Source organism: Salmo salar, chromosome ssa15, assembly GCF_905237065.1.
Source record: "Salmo salar chromosome ssa15, Ssal_v3.1, whole genome shotgun sequence".
Taxonomy (NCBI): domain Eukaryota; kingdom Metazoa; phylum Chordata; class Actinopteri; order Salmoniformes; family Salmonidae; genus Salmo; species Salmo salar.
The window spans coordinates 6,437,799-6,455,409 of NC_059456.1; the positions used below are offsets into that span (position 1 = coordinate 6,437,799).

The 17,611-nt window shown below is 41.5% G+C and overlaps 1 protein-coding gene across 5 annotated transcripts in view; it reads right to left on the reverse strand.

The window, feature by feature from the left end:
- The window catches only part of LOC106570917 (WD repeat and FYVE domain-containing protein 3), a 326,816-nt gene that overhangs the window by 72,692 nt on the left and 236,513 nt on the right, over positions 1-17,611 (reverse strand). For 4 of the 5 annotated variants that reach the window (XM_045695421.1, XM_045695419.1, XM_045695422.1 and 1 more), the window contains 9 exons: positions 17,029-17,149; positions 16,433-16,570; positions 15,502-15,581; positions 14,238-14,434; positions 5,059-5,193; positions 4,188-4,255; positions 3,819-3,930; positions 2,006-2,239; positions 1,336-1,435 (listed from right to left, as the gene is read on the reverse strand). In XM_045695421.1, the coding sequence (XP_045551377.1) occupies positions 1,336-1,435; positions 2,006-2,239; positions 3,819-3,930; positions 4,188-4,255; positions 5,059-5,193; positions 14,238-14,434; positions 15,502-15,581; positions 16,433-16,570; positions 17,029-17,149 (1,185 nt within the window). The remainder of the gene's footprint in view (positions 1-1,335; positions 1,436-2,005; positions 2,240-3,818; positions 3,931-4,187; positions 4,256-5,058; positions 5,194-14,237; positions 14,435-15,501; positions 15,582-16,432; positions 16,571-17,028; positions 17,150-17,611) is intronic. The other variant, XM_045695420.1, reaches the window with a different exon arrangement.

The following is a 17,611-nucleotide window of genomic DNA, read 5'->3' on the forward strand; positions in this document are numbered from 1 at the left end:
TTCCCCAGTTGTGTTTTAACCATCAATCGTCTGGCTGCTGCTCTGCCTCTAACACAGCGACCTGCCTCCTCTCATGAATGATCACTGGATGTTTTCTATAAAAGTAGGTCAGTACCTAGGAGGATGGTGTGTGTGTGTGTGTGTGTGTGTGTGTGTGTGTGTGTGTGTGTGTGTGTATCTAGGAGGATGTCAGCAACCAGTATGGGTGTGTGTGTGTGTGTGTGTGTGTGTGTGTGTGTGTGTGTGTGTGTGTGTGTGTGTATCTAGAGGATGTCAGCAACCAGTGTGTGTGTGTGTGTGTGTGTGTGTGTGTGTGTGTGTGTGTGTGTGTGTGTGTATCTAGGAGGACGTCAACAACCAGTAGGTGTGTGTGTGTGTGTGTGTGTGTGTGTGTGTGTGTGTGTGTGTGTGTGTGTGTGTGTGTCTTCTTCTTCTGCTGGTTTTATGGCGGAGTGTAAACAGGATGGTGAATTACCGCCACCTGCTGGATATTATAGACTGGTTAGAATAGTATATTATAGACTGGAGACTACAAGTGGTTAGAATAGTATATTATAGACTGGAGACTACAGGTGGTTAGAATAGTATATTATAGACTGGAGACTACAGGTGGTTAGAATAGTATATTATAGACTGGAGACTACAGGTGGTTAGAATAGTATATTATAGACTGGAGACTACTGGTGGTTAGAATAGTATATTATAGACTGGAGACTACTGGTGGTTAGAATATTATATTATAGACTGGAGACTACAGGTGGTTAGAATAGTATATTATAGACTGGAGACTACAGGTGGTTAGAATAGTATATTATAGACTGGAGACTACAGGTGGTTAGAATATTATATTATAGACTGGAGACTACAGGTGGTTAGAATAGTATATTATAGACTGGAGACTACAGGTGGTTAGAATAGTATATTATAGACTGGAGACTACAGGTGGTTAGAATATTATATTATAGACTGGAGACTACAGGTGGTTAGAATAGTATATTATAGACTGGAGACTACAGGTGGTTAGATAGGTATTCAAGCTTTGAGGATGTCTTCATCAGGCTGTTGGAGCTGGAGGCGGCTCTGGAGATCTCCAGCCTTTTCCCATTGGCTGATTATTGTGTTCTGTAGGGTTCTTCTCTGATTGGCTGATTATTGTGTTCTGTAGGGTTCTTCTCTGATTGGCTGGTTATTGTGTTCTGTAGGGTTTATCTCTGATTCGTAGAGCAGTGTGTGGTGTGGTGCGGTGTAGTGTAGTGTGGTGTGGTGCGGTATAGTGCGGTGTGGTGTAGTGCGGTGCGGTGCAGTGCGGTGCGGTGCGGTGTAGTGCGGAAGTACCCAGGAGGACATCAGCAGCCAGTAGGTGTTCCATGACAGAGTCCAGGATGTAGGACTGGAATTCTTTCTGCTGTGTCCTGGTGGAGCGCTCTGGGGACGCCTGGGGAGACAATTCTACGTTAAAGCGCCAATCAACAGTTGAAACAATAACAAAGCGTTTTTCCGCCCTGTTTAAGTAAAAAGCTGAGGGACGGGGCTGGAGAAATCTAAGGACTGACCAACATGATAGTTGTAACCATGTTATGAGGCTATACAGTGTTTCTCTACATTTACAATGTTTAGAAACATTGGAGAAAAACAAGGTTATATTCTCATTGGGTTCTCATGGAGTGTAACAGTTGAACTAAACTCATGAAGCATTTAAGTTATATTCTTCAAGAATCAACAAGTACATATCAATCATTTATAATCGCAAAAATGTATGTATCAACTTCAAATTGCCACTTTCCTGATACAATAGCTAGATTAAGGGTTGCAAAAATCTAGAAACTTAAAACAAAATTCCCCCGTTACCTAGAAATTCCTTTGGAGCGTTCCCGGATTTTTGCAACCCTAGCTAGATTATCAACTAATAGCAATTAAATCCCTCCGGTTGCTGTCAGGACAGCACTTTGTGACAACAGCTGATGTAAAAAGGGCGTCATAAATACATTTGATTGATTTGTCTCACCTCTAACAGTAGGTCTATGGTGGACGTCTGTTTGCTGGACGGAGTCAGACACAGGTTGTCCATGATCAGCACCTTCATGAAGTCAAACACGTACTTCTTGGCCGGATGATTGGTCAGGTAGGTCTTAGAACCCACGTTGCAGTATTCCGATTGGCTACGGTTCATACCCGTGTCGGCGGTGAAGGCCTTGAATTCTTCCGTTGGTGACCCCGCTTCATCATCCAGGTCACTCACCTGAGAGAGAGAAGAGAGGGAGGGAGGGAGAGAGGGGAGGGAGAGAGGAGAGGGAGGGAGGGAGAGAGGGGAGGGAGAGAGGGGAGGGAGGGAGGGAGGGAGAGAGGGAGAGAGGGGAGGGAGAGAGGAGAGGGAGGGAGGGAGAGAGGGGGAAGGGGAGAGGAGAGGGAGGGAAGGAAGGAGAGAGGGAAGGAGAGAGGGGAGGGAGGGAGGGAGAGAGGGGAGGGAGAGAAGGAGAGGGGAGGGAGAGAAGGAGGGAGAGAGGGGAGGATTAGATGGAGCTCAGAACACACACACAGCTACTGTAGAAAACACACACACACACACACACACAGCTACTGTAGAAAACCACACACACACACACACACACACACACACACACACACACACACACACACACACACAGCTACTGTAGAAAACACACACACACACACACACAGCTACTGTAGAAAACACACACACACACACAGCTACTGTAGAAAACACACACACACACACACACAGCTACTGTAGAAAACACACACACACAACTACTGTAGAAAACACACACACACACACACACACACACACACACACACACACACACACAGCTACTGTAGAAAACACACACACACACAGCTACTGTAGAAAACACACACACAAACACACACACAGCTACTGTAGAAAACACACACACACACACACACACACACAGCTACTGTAGAAAACACACACACACACACACACACACAGCTACTGTAGAAAACACACACACACACACACAGCTACTGTAGAAAACACACACACACACACACACACACACACACACACATCTACTGTAGAAAACACACACAGCTACTGTAGAAAACACACACACACACACAGCTACTGTAGAAAAACACACACACACACACACACACACACACACACACACACACACACACACACACACACACACACACACACACACACAGAGCTACTGTAGAAAACACACACACACACACAGCTACTGTAGAAAACACACACACACACACACACACACAGCTACTGTAGAAAACACACACACACACACACACAGCTACTGTAGAAAACACACACACACACACAGCTACTGTAGAAAACACACACACACACACAGCTACTGTAGAAAACACACACACACACACACACACAGCTACTGTAGAAAACACACACACACACACACACACAGCTACTGTAGAAAACACACACACACACACACACAGCTACTGTAGAAAACACACACACACACACAGCTACTGTAGAAAACACACACACACACACACACACACACACACACACACACACACACACACAGCTACTGTAGAAAACACACACACACACACACACAGCTACTGTAGAAAACACACACACACACACACACACACAGCTACTGTAGAAAACACACACACACACACAGCTACTGTAGAAAACACACACACACAGCTACTGTAGAAAACACACACACACACACACACACACACACACACACACACACAGCTACTGTAGAAAACACACACACACACACCTACTGTAGAAAACACACACACAGAAATAAACATTCTACAGTTGAGCCTCTCACCATCTCAGAGTAGGGCCTGATGTTGAAGGGGAAGACTGAGGCAGCCAGGACACACAGGAACTCTGGGCTGTGCCACATTGGGGCCAGGTCCGGGACGTTGTGATACAGGTACCTGTAATAATAATCACTCATTAGTGATATACAGATATATGTAGAATATAGTCAAAATAAAGAAAAACCCTTGAATGAGTAGGTGTGTCCAAACTTTTGACTGGTACTCTGTGTGTGTGTGTGTGTGTGTGTGTGTGTGTGTGTGTGTGTGTGTGTGTGTATATATATAAATAAAATATACATTATTACTATTATTTATGATATCGATTATTTTAAATATGATTATTATTTGTATTATTATATTTGTGATACAGGTACCTGAAGAACTGCATCAGAGTCACTGGGTACTCCCGCAGCCACGAACCCTCTTCCTCAGACTGCCACGGCTAAGAGGACAAAGAAAAGCGTAATTTGGTGGTAGAAGAAGATCCAGCAGCTATATGAAGCTGACATTTGGTGACAGCAAGCTAGGTATACTAAACCATGGATGGATTGCTGTCTCTCCTTAAGACAGCTAACAGGATAAGGAAACCAACAGGTTATTTTGGGTGAACTATCCCGTATCTTTCTCTGTCCATAGAAAGAACGTCATCTGGTGGGAGAAGTGAATCTAGTAGCTCGTCTACATGGAAAAGGACTGGGTTGTCCTCCTTTCTCTCTCCTCCTCTTTCCCTCTCCTCCCGCCACTCCTCTATCCTTCCCTCGCTCTTTCTCCCCTCTCATCTCCTCTATCCTTCCCTCGCTCTTTCTCCCCTCTCCTCCCTCCACTCCTCTATCCTTCCCTCGCTCTTTCTCCTCCCTCATCTCCTCTATCCTTCCCTCGCTCTTTCTCCTCCCTCCTCATCTCCTCTATCCTTCCCTCGCTCTTTCTCCCCTCTCCTCCCTCATCTCCTCTATCCTTCCCTCGCACTTTCTCCCCTCTCCTCCCTCATCTCCTCTATCCTTCCCTCGCTCTTTCTCCCCTCTCCTTTCCCTCCTCTATCCTTCCCTCGCTCTTTCTCCCCTCTCCTCCCTCATCTCCTCTATCCTCCCCTCTCCTCATCTCCTTTATCCTTCCCTCGCTCTTTCTCCCCTCTCCTCCCTCCTCTCCTCATCTCCTTTATCCTTCCCTCGCTCTTTCTCCCCTCTCCTCCCTCCACTCCTCTATCCTTCCCTCGCTCTTTCTCCCCTGTCCTCCTGCTCCTCTCACCAGGTTGAGCATGCTCCTCAGCATCCCCAGTAACAGGAAGCCAGCCTCGGTGCAGACAGTGTGGAGGGATCCTACTATGGTGCCGCTGGAAGCAGGGACCCCGAAGATGAAGGTCCAGATGGAGTCCAGGTCAAACTAACACAGAACACAGAGGCTGGGGTAACACTCAGCAGGGTTACACATTTATGCTGTCCTCTTATCCGGGACAAGTAAAAAAAAATTAAAAATAAAAATTGTCGGACAAGAAGAATATAAATTAAAGTCGTTTTTTTTAATCACAAATATCACAATATCAAACAATTACTCCAATCAGAATTGGATCAGGAAGGCCAAATTTAATAATATTCCAATCTATTTTTCATGTACATAAATAAAAAAGCCTACATGTCAAAGTGTATGTGCTATGTCTATTGGCTAAAGCCTCATGTCCAACCCAAACAGATGTTGACATGAGGGAGGAGCCAGAAAATGTAGCCAAACTTGAATGAAACATTTAACTACGTCAATATAGGCTAAACGCCAGTCATGTTTGACAAATATAATGAAGGGTAATTAACATTAACGTCTAAAGGCTTGATTCTGTCCACATCCTCGAGGCTTGAGTTGTTCAGATCAAATGATCACATGACCGGAGAGTGACGGACAGTGCCTGTTGTTGTACACCCCACCCACCTTGAATCTGAGAGGAGGTGTTGAGCATTTTGAAACTTTTTAACCGTTTAACATAACTGATTAAAACATGGACGTTGTATATATTTGTATGAAGCATGTCTTAACTTGTTTCAAAGTAGCCTAGCCAACCCTAGCCTAGCCAACCCTAGCCTAGACAACCCTAGCCTAGACAACCCTAGCCAAAATACGACCACAGAAATGTTGAGGGAATTAATTTATATACACTTAATATGCCATTGGGTTTCAAATCAATATTATTTTATTGTCCAGCAGCCAAAAGCATAATCCCAGTCATATTAGCAACCCATGCTAATTGATAATAATCCTAGTCATATTAGCATCCCATGCTAGTTGATGATAATCCCTGTCATATTAGTAACCCATGCTAATTGATAATAATCCCAGTCATATTAGTAACCCATGCTAGTTGTTGCATCTTTAGATCTCCTCTCTTTCTTAATTTTGAACGGATATTTTAATCTCGGCCACATGAAATCGCTCACCCGTGCAGTTCACTTTGAGGACTGTGTTTTCCCGCTAATGGCGTTTTGGAACATTTGCGTGTAGCCTACAGCATTGTTGAGCTGATAATATGAAGAAATAAAACCTCATCACTTAAAAAAAAAAATTCAGCTAAATGGTCTATATTTTAAGCTAATCTGTTGCATCAGCCTAACTGCTTTATTTGTATTTATTTTTTTACATTGGGAGGGGGGGGGGGGGTAATCAAATGTTTGATTTTTTGTGAGGTATACAAAACAGATACACATGGACAGAGAAACAAGTGACCAAACAAGACAAACTGTTCCCATCCTACCCACCAAACACAGGACTTCCCCAACCAAAAGTTAGAGTAGTGGTTCACAATAGCAGTCTTTTTACAGAGTCATACGTTGATGAAAGAGCAAATATGTTTCTTTCACTCTCCCCATGCATACAGTTGAAGTCGGAAGTTTACATACACTTAGGTTGGAGTCATTAAAACTCGTTTTTCAACCACTCTACATATCTCTTGTTAACAAACTATAGTTTTGGCAAGTCGGTTTGGACATCTACTTTGTGCATGACACAAATAATTTTTCCAACAATTATTTACAGACAGATTATTTCACTTATAATTCACTGTATCACAATTCCAGTGGGTCAAAAGTTTACATACACTAAGTTGACTGTGCCGTTAAACAGCTTGGAAAATTCCAGAAAATTATGTCATGGCTTTAGAAGCTTCTGATAGGCTAATTGACATCATTTGAGTCAATTGGAGGTGTACCTGTGGATGTATTTCAAGGCCTACCTTCAAACTCAGTGCTTCTTCGCTTGACATCATGGGAAAATCAAAAGAAAATCAGCCAAGACCTCAGAAAAAAAGGGAAAAGGGGGAGGCTTGCAAGTCGAAGAACACCATCCCAACCGTGAAGCACGGGGGTGGCAGCATCATGTTGTGGGGGTGCTTTGCTGCAGGAGGGACTGGTGCACTTCACAAAATAGATGGCATCATGAGGGAGGAAAATTATGTATATATATATATATATATCGAAGCAACATCTCAAGACATCAGTCAGGAAGTTAAAGCTTGGTCGCAAATGGGTCTTCCAAATGGACAATGACCCCAAGCATACTTCCAAAGTTGTGGCAAAATGGCTTAATGACAACAAAGTCAAGATATTGGAGTGCCCATCACAAAGCCCTGACCTCAATCCTATAGAAAATCTGTGGGCAGAACTGAAAAAGCGTGTGCGAGCAAGGAGGCCTACAAACCTGACTCAGTTACAGCAGCTCTGTCAGGAGGAATGGGCCAAAATTCACCCAACTTATTCTGGGATGCTTGTGGAAGGCTACGCGAAACATTTGACCGAAGTTAAACAATTTAAAGGCAATGCTACCAAATACTAATTGAGTGTACGTAAACTTCTGACCCACTGGGAATGTGATGAAAGAAATAAAATCTGAAATAAATCATTCTCTCTACTATTATTCTGGCATTTTACATTCTTAAAATAAAGTGGTGGGTCTAACTGACCTAAAACAGGGAATTTTTACTAGGATTAAATGTCAGGAATTGTGAAAAACTGAGTTTAAATGTATCTGGCTAAGGTGTATGTAAACTTCCGACTACAACTGTACAACATGCTACAGATTTTTCCATGTTTCTAAAGTCCATGAATGATAGCAGTTACTGCTGTCTGTTTAAAGAAATGAGGAGCCTGCCAACGTAAGGCTATCGTCTTCTTGATTGCTGTTAATCCAGCCAGACAAATACATCGTTGTTTGACAGATAGGTCTAAAGTGGTGTCATCATTTAACTATTAAAAAATAGATGGTGAACATGGTACATTTCTACCGATTATGTCAAAGACAGGATGAAACAACTCCAGAAATGTAAAACCCCGGGGCACTCCTAAACCATTTGAAACAATGTACCTGGAGTCCCCCTGAAGGCACAGTGAGGACTAGTTTTCATCTTAAATAGTTTACGTGGTGTGCAGTAAGTTGTATGGGCTAAATTGTAATGTATCATTTGATGGTTGAGATTTCTTGATGAAATTGATATGTTGGACCAAACTCTGGTCGAATTGGTGAAAGTATCACACACAGACAGGTCTTTCTTCCACGAGGGATTTTAAGCAACATAGAATGTAATTTAGAGACATGTCCATGTGTACTACTATTGGACAATTCTTACCCCTAGGTTACTCCATATGCACGTAAACCAGAACAGAGTTCCAAGTCAGATAAGGTCTTGGAACTGCACAGAGATAGTGGTGTCTGAGATAGTAGGAATCCCTCTTTCAGATCTGAGATAGTAGGAATCTCTCTTTCAGATCTGAGATAGTAGGAATCCCTTTTTCAGATCTGCGATAGTAGGAATCCCTCTTTCAGACCACTGATGAAAAGAGAGTACAAACACCAAGGTGGACAGCGTGGTTGTGAACTAAAGGAAGGTGAGGATGGTGAGATAGTTTTTTGGTTTGTTTACCAACCAGGCATCAGACTGAGATAAGTTGTGAGGTGATAGAGCCAAATTAGAGTTTGCAGTGTTTGAGTGTGATACCAATTATGTCTTGGGAGTCTGTGAGGGGGAACTCGTTTCTCCTCCAGGGGGCGCCATGGATTATGTCTTGGAGTCTGTGAGGGGAACTCGTTTTTCCTCCAGGACACAGCTGTTTCAGTATTTAACCAAGAGGAAAACCCAAAAATAGATTTGAAGTGTAGAAAATGTAATACAAGGGCGTTTCCTCTTTAGCAAGTAAAGAACGTAGCCTGGTGGTGAAAGAGGCTTCATGGAACTATAAAAGTTGATTCTTGGCAATATATTCATTTTAATTATTGAGACTGGAGCCTGGAAAAAGTTGAGGATTTTCTCCCATCTTTCCACATCAGAGTCTATGCTTCTTAAGATGGGTTTGAACTTGTTTTTTGACTATGGATTGCAAAGGATAGATTTATATTCCCAGGCAGCAGAAATTGTGTACTCTAGGGATGTTTAGGGGCGGCTCGTTCTGGGACAATAGAGCAGATTTTGTCCAGTTGATTTTATATCCAGATATACAGCTGTAGTTCTAAAAAAAAATGCTGAGGTTAGGTAACGACTCAGGTGCATTGCCCACGTAGAGCAGTACATCATCTGAAACAGGGATATGTGGTGGTCGGTGCCAAGTACAGTAATGGGCTCATTTATTTATTTTAATTTCACCTTTATTTAACGAGGCAAGCTCATGATGTTGTGATTGGCAGACAGCTTGAGCAGGAGGTTACAGGGAGACCAACAAGCATTAGACTGCCTATGGTAAATTGGCATGAGCATATTTTGCCAGGTTGTACCATGGCAAAAGGATTGACATAAAGGACTTTAAAATCAGGGATATGAATTGTTCCCCAATTCCCATACGCCGTAGAACAAGCCATAAATATTGCCACTCTAAGCGGTCAATGGCTTTTTCTACGTCCAATGGCAATATGGCTGACGGTGAGTCAGTATTCATGGGCCCATCAGTAATATGAAGCAGACAGCGGATGTTATCCGTTGCAAGTCTGGTTTCGATAAAACCAGTCTGGTCTTGTGTTACTAATAAGTAACAGAATGTTGAAGAAGATGGGGGAGAATCTTTGCAAACGAATTTGAAATCAGTGTTCAAAATCGATAATGGGGTCGATAATTCACACATTCTGGTCCTTATCTTTTTTTTCAATATTAAATCAGTTTTCACGTCTCTATTGAATCATGTCTAGAAGCAGTTGACCTAAAAATTGTCCAGAAGGATAGAAAGAACTCTGGAGGTTCCAACAAACCCCAGGGATTTCCCGGTGTTCATTGTTTGATTGATTACTTTAGTTCCATCAGAGTGATAGGGGGCCTCATTGCAGGTCGGCAGAGATCTCAGATCTATACAAATGACCATCGAAATCCCAGAGTTTTGAATTGATTAATACCGGGTCAGATCGTTCCATCCATTGATTTAATGGAAGTTGTATTTGAAAAGTTTTTGTTGGCATGTAAATTACTGAGCTAATAGATTGGCTTGGATGAGCCCGATGAAAATTATAAAAGGAACGTACTTGTCTCGTCCTGACCATAGTAAGATGTTATTTTCTATGGTAGAGTAGGTCAGGGCGTGACGGGGTGTTTTTCTATGTTTTGTATTTCTATGTTCATGTTCTAGTTTTGTATTTATATGTTGGTTTTGTTTGGGATGACCTCCAATTAGAGGCAGCTGGTCCTCGTTGTCTCTAATTGGAGATCATACTTAAGTAGGGTTTTTTTCTCCACCTGGGTTGGTGGGAGATTGTCTTTGAGTAGTGTATGTTTCACCTCTGCGTCACGTTTTTTTGGGGGGTTATTCAAGTTTATGTATATGTATTGCACAGTTTCACAGTATAAATAAAATGTGGAACGACACACACGCTGCACTTTAGTCCGCTCCTCCTTACGACAGCCGTGACAGTGCTTTGTGAATGAGAGTTTCTGCTCGGTGTCTACATGATAAATACATTTATTTTCTGATAATCTGCCGATCAAGAATAGCTTGTGGAGAGACATTTCAAGTTGTCATAATTGGTCTTCTAATTCTGTAATGTTTTGTTGGTTGATTGGTTTAAATTGGATGACAACGAGGTAGAGTATGACCTAATAAAGCCTTTGACCATGTCCCACAGTCCTCCAGGATCATCAACAGTGTTACCACAGTCCTCCAGGATCATCAACAGTGTTACCACAGTCCTCCATCAACACAACGCCATAGATAACGGGAAATTGGCATGCTGACTCCAGAAATATCTACCAGAGCAGTTGCCAGAGAATGTAATGTTAATTTCTCTATCATTATCCGCCTCCAACATCATTTTAGACAATTTGGCAGTACGTCCAACAGGCCTCACAACCGCAGACCACGTCGAACCACACAAGCCCAGGACCTCCGCATCTGGCTTAATCACCTGAGGGATGGTCTGAGACGAACCACCCGGACAGCTGATGAAACTGTGGGTTTGCACAACTGAAGAATTTCGGCAAAAACTGTCACAAACCTTCTCAGAGAAGCTCATCTGCGTGCTAATGCTCACCTTCGATGGCCACTGGCATGCTGGAGAAGTGTGCTCCGGGCAGATGGCAGACAGCGTTGTACGGCGTTGTGTGGGCGAGCGGCTTGCTGATATCAATGTTGTGAACAATGTGCACCATGGTGGCGGTGGGGTTATGGTATGGACAGGCATAAGCTACGCACAACGAACACAATTGCATTTTATCGATGGAGATACCGTGACGAAATCCTGAGGGCCATTCTTGTGCCATTCATCCGCCGCCATCACCTCATGTTTCAGCATGATAATGCACTGCCTCGTGTTGTAAGTATCTGTACACAATTCCTGGATGCTGAAAATGTCCCAGTTCTTCCATGGTCTGTATACTCACCAGACATGTCACCCATTGAGCATGTTTGGGATGCTCTGGATCATGTGAAATCCATACATTAGGGTCAAATGAATTTATTAGACCAGATAAAATGCTATTTTACAGTAAACAAATTGGACATTCAACAAGCACAGCACTTACACAAATGACTGATGATTGGCTGAGAGAAACTGATGCTAAAAATATTGTGTGGGCTGTTTTGTTAGACTTCAGTGTGGCTTTTGAAATTATCAATCATAGTCTGCTGCTGGAAAAATGTATGTGTTATGGCTTTACACCCCCTGCTATAATGTGGATAAAGAGTTATCTGCCTAACAGAACACAGAGGGTGTTATTTAACCTGTTAGGGCTAGGGGGCAGCATTTGCACGTCTGGATAAAAAAAATGTACCCGATTTAATCTGGTTACTAATCCTACCCAGTAACTAGAATATGCATATACTTATTATATATGGATAGAAAACACTCTAAAGTTTCTAAAACTGTTTGAATGGTGTCTGTGAGTATAACAGAACTCATTTGGCAGGCAAAACCCTGAGACATTTTCTGACAGGAAGTGGATACCTGATGTGTTGTATTGACTTTAAACCTATCCCATTGAAAAACACAGGGGCTTAGGAATATTTTGGCACTTCCTATTGCTTCCACTAGATGTCACCAGCCTTTACAAAGTGTTTTGAGTCTTCTGGAGGGAGATCTGACCGAACAAGAGCCATGGAACGATGATGTCCCATTAGACACCTGGCGCGCGAGTTCATGTTGGGTACCCTCGTTCCAATACGTTATAAAAGAGTATGCATTCGTCCACCTTGAATATTATTCATGTTCTGGTTAAAAAGGCCCTAATGATTTATGCTATACAACGTTTGACATGTTTGAACGAACGGAAATATATTTTTTCCCCTCGTTCATGACGAGAAGTCCGGCTGGCTTACATCATGTGCTAACAAGACGGAGATTTTTGGACATAAATGATGAGCTTTTTTGAACAAAACTACATTCGTTATGGACCTGTGATACCTGGAAGTGACATCTGATGAAGAGAATCAAAGGTAATGGATTATTTACATAGTATTTTCGATTTTAGATCTCCCCAACATGACGTCTAGTCTGTATCGCAACGCGTATTTTTCTGGGCGCAGTGCTCAGATTATTGCAAAGTGTGATTTCCCAGTAAGGTTATTTTTAAATCTGGCAAGTTGATTGCGTTCAAGAGATGTAAATCTATAATTCTTTAAATGACAATATAATATTTTACCAATGTTTTCTAATTTTAATTATTTAATTTGTGACGCTGACTTGACTGCCGGTTATTGGAGGGAAACGATTTCCTCAACATCAATGCCATAGTAAAACGCTGTTTTTGGATATAAATATGAACTTGATAGAACTAAAAATGCATGCATTGTCTAACATAATGTCCTAGGAGTGTCATCTGATGGAGATTGTAAAAGGTTAGTGCATCATTTTAGCTGGTTTTATGGTTTTGGTGACCCTGTCTTTGACTTGACAAAACATTACACACAACTCTTGTAAATGTACTGTCCTAACATACTCTAAATTTATGCTTTCGCCGTAAAACCTTTTTGAAATCGTAAAACGTGGTTAGATTAAGGAGATGTTTATCTTTGAAATGGTGTAAAATAGTTGTATTTTAGAAAAATTTGAATTTTGACATTTATTTGGATTCAAATTTGCCGCTCTTGAAATGCACCTGCTGTTGATGGAGTGCACCACGGGTGGCACGCTAGCGTCCCACCTAGCCCCAAGAGGTTAATGGAAGCCTCTCCAACATAATCCAGGTAGAATCAGGAATTCCCCAGGGCTGCTGTCTGTGGCCCCTTACTTTTTTTAACCCTTACTAATGACCTCCCACTGGCTTTAAGTAAAGCCAGAGTGTCTATATATGCGGATGACTCAACACTATACACGTCAGCTACTAAAATGACTTCAACACTTAAATATCCACAGTTAGTTTCAGAATGGGTGGCAAGGAATAAGTTAGTCCTAAATATTTCAAAAACTAAAAGCATTGCATTTTGGACAAATCATTCACTAAACCTTAAACCTCAACTATATCTTGTCATAAATAATGTTGAAATTGAGCAAGTTGAGGTGACTGCTTGGAGTAACCCTGGATTGTAAACTGTCATGGTCAAAACATATTGATACAACAGTAGCTAAGATGGGGAGAAGTCTGTCTATAATAAAGCGATGCTCTGCCTTCTTAACAGCACTATCAACAAGGCAGGTCCTACAGGCCCTAGTTTTGTCACATCTGGACTACTGTTCAGTCGTGTGGTCAGGTGCCACAAAGAGGGGCTTAGAAAAATTGCAATTTGTATGACAGTAAAGATGTTTTAACTAGAGGAAACACTGGCTAGATAGTATGACAGAAATTAGGTTTTATGATAAAATGGTAGATAAGAATGAAAAAGTTTTGTTTACTAACATGGACACAGTAATCTCGAAACAAATCTATGGGAAACACTAGCTAGTACAGTATGGAAAAGAGGCTTTAACTAGAGGAAACACTAGCTAGTACAGTATGGAAAAGAGGTTTTAGTAAGAAGTAATGATAAAAAGTTTTGTGTACTAACATGTACCTGGAGGCTGTCTGGCAGCTCTGTGACGGGTTGTTGCAGGAACAGGGCCATCAGCAGGAAGTAGAGCTCGGGGACGTTGGTGTGTTTCGGCAGCAGCGTCTGCAGAACAGGGAACCCTGGGAAATGGCAGGCGTCTCGGTTGATCTCCCGTAGCGTGGAGCGACCGCCGGCGCTGCGGCCCACGTTGAAGCCTGAGGAGGAGAGAGGAGAGGAAGATGATGTTGTGAAACTGCGAATCAGGGTTGTGATCAGGAAAACTTCAGGGAAGAATGTAATATATTTGGATTTTAGATAGGGGATAGGCAAGTTATTTGAATAGAGGATAAATGTCAGAAAAGCAGGAAGACTCACATCCCTATTCTTAGAATAGACTACAACTAGCTAACAGTTAGCACACATCAATGGCGGTTTCCTCACTACGCCTGTACTTTTCCCTTTCTATGCAAGCTGGGTCCAAGCACATGTGGGTATGCTCACATTCTATGCCTGTACTTTGTTGCAGAGCAGACGGAATATTGAAGTGCACTATGGGATATTAAAGTATTCTATTCTATTCAGAGTTTTACCTTTAGTTATACAGGTTAGTTTCATTGAGATAAAATCTCTTTTGGAAGAGAGACCTGTTTCAAGATAGACATTATAAACAAACAAGAAGCATCAAAAGCCATCCTCATCAAAGGGTAATGACGGACGGGAAAGGGGCTGAGAGGGGCAGCATGTCACATTCTATATGTCCCATTCTATATCCTGCACAGTAAACCGTTCTATTCTATTATGGTACATTCTATATACTGCACAGTAAACCGTTCTATTATATTATGTCACATTCTATATCTATATTATATTATGGATACATTTTATATCCTGCACAGTAAACAGTTCTATTATATTATGCTACATTCTATATCCTGCACAGTAAACAGTTATATTATGGTGCATTCTATATCTATATTATATTATGCTACATTCTATATACTGCACATTAAACAGTTCTATTATATTATGGTACATTCTATATCTATATTATATTATGGTACATTCTATATTCTGCACAGTAAACAGTTATATTATATTACATTCTATATTCTGCACAGTAAACAGTTCTATTATATTATATTACATTCTATATCCTGCACAGTAAACAGTTATATTATATTACATTCTATATCCTGCACAGTAAACAGTTATATTATATTATGTTGGTCTATACATTGACTCACCTACACAAAATCCAACACCCACACGTCACTCTACTCACCCATCACGGTGCCGATCTTGTTGGTGAGGACAGAGTCAGTGTGGTCCAGCCATTCGCCTCCGGTCAGTCCCTCTTTGAACCTGGACAGGTCAAATTAATGTAAAATCATGATATAGATGATCAGGGGAATTCCTGACAATGTGAAATGTTTTTTTGACAGATCATGTACGTGACAATCATTGTTAATATTCAATCTAAATACAGTACCAGTCAAAAGTTTGGACACACCTACTCATTCAAGGGTTTTTCTTTATTTTGTTACTATTTTCTACATTGTAGAATAATAGTGAAGACATCTTCACTAAGCGTCATCACTAAGCATTTACTTGGGCTGTTAACTCTAATGAACTTATCCTCTGCAGCAGAGGTAACTCTGGGTCTTCCTTTCCTGTGGCGGTCCTCATGAGAGCCAGTTTCATCACAGCGCTTGACGGTTTTTGCGACTGCACTTGAAGAAACTTTCAAAGTTCTTTACATTCTCCGGATAGACTGACCTTCATATCTTAAAGTAATGATGGACTGTTGTTTCTCTTCGCTTATTTGAGCTGTTCTTGCCATAATATGGACTTGGTCTTTTACCAAATAGGGCTATCTTCTGTATACCACCCCTACCTTGTCACAACACAACCGATTGGCTCAAATGCATTAAGAAGGAAAGAAATTACACAAATGACCTTTTAATAAGGCACACCTGTTAATTTAAATGCATTCCAGGTGACTACATCATGAAGCTGGTTGAGAGAATGCCAAGAGTGTGCAAAGCTGTCATCAAGGCAAAATATGTGTTATGTCATAGTTTTGATGTCCTCACAAATATTCTACAATGTAGAAAATAGTACAAATATAGAAAACCCCTTGAATGAGTAGATGTGTCCAAACTTTTGACTGGTACTGTATATATATATATATATATCTTTAAAGGATCAAAGACCTGGTCAGTATGGGCTGGTTACTGAGGAGAACCACTAGGATCCACAGAGCTGCTGTCACACTGCTGGAGTGGAGGTGCTCCTCCATGAACATTAATAACCAGTCAAAGCCCAGGGTACGCACCAACTCCTCACATGCCCTGTAGGGGGGGACAGAGAGTAGTCAGGCTATACACAACACAGTAAAAGACAGTACAGTATGAAGAGGGGCAGCGTAGAAACACATAAATCGGGTTTACCAGTTGTCTCGCGCCGAACTACGTACGTCAAATCAAAAAGGCAGTCCTTCGATATATATTTTTTTTTTTTTGACAAAAATGAAAATGCGTCAGTTTGTCACTTCCACAAGGTTGGAGTAATAACATGTGAAACTAGTGAAGACATCATCTCTAGTCTAGGTGGTGTCTTTACATTTGGAGAATATTAAAACTATGGAAGAATTTTGAACTTCTCTCATTGACTTGTCAAACCCTGGTGTGGTCTGTTTTTGTCTGTTTCGCAAGTTTTCCCGGGATGTTGCACCTCTGGGTTTATAAACTCTGTGACGCGGTTACACACAAGCACGCATACACACACGCGCACACACACTGTGACGTACTGTGCGTTGACGGTGCATTTCTCCTTGGATGTGAAGAGCAGTTTGAGGAGGATGTCCAGCAGTCTGTTCCTCAACAGGATCAGGTTGGCCGACAGAAGACCCCCAAAGTCTTCATCATTACCTGGAACACAATAGAAAACATTACCACTACTATTACTATAATAATATTACTGTACTGAATACTGAGAGGAGACCCCCAATGTCTTCATCATTACCTGGAACACAATAGACAATATTACCACTACTATTACTACAATAATATTACTGTACTGAATACTGAGAGGAGACCCCCAATGTCTTCATCATTACCTGGAACACAATAGAAAACATTACCACTACTATTACTATAATAATATTACTGTACTGAATACTGAGAGGAGACCCCCAATGTCTTCATCATTACCTGGAACACAATAGACAATATTACCACTACTATTACTATAATAATATTACTGTACTGAATACTGAGAGGAGACCCCCAATGTCTTCATCATTACCTGGAACACAATAGACAATATTACCACTACTATTACTACAATAATATTACTGTACTGAATACTGAGAGGAGACCCCCAATGTCTTC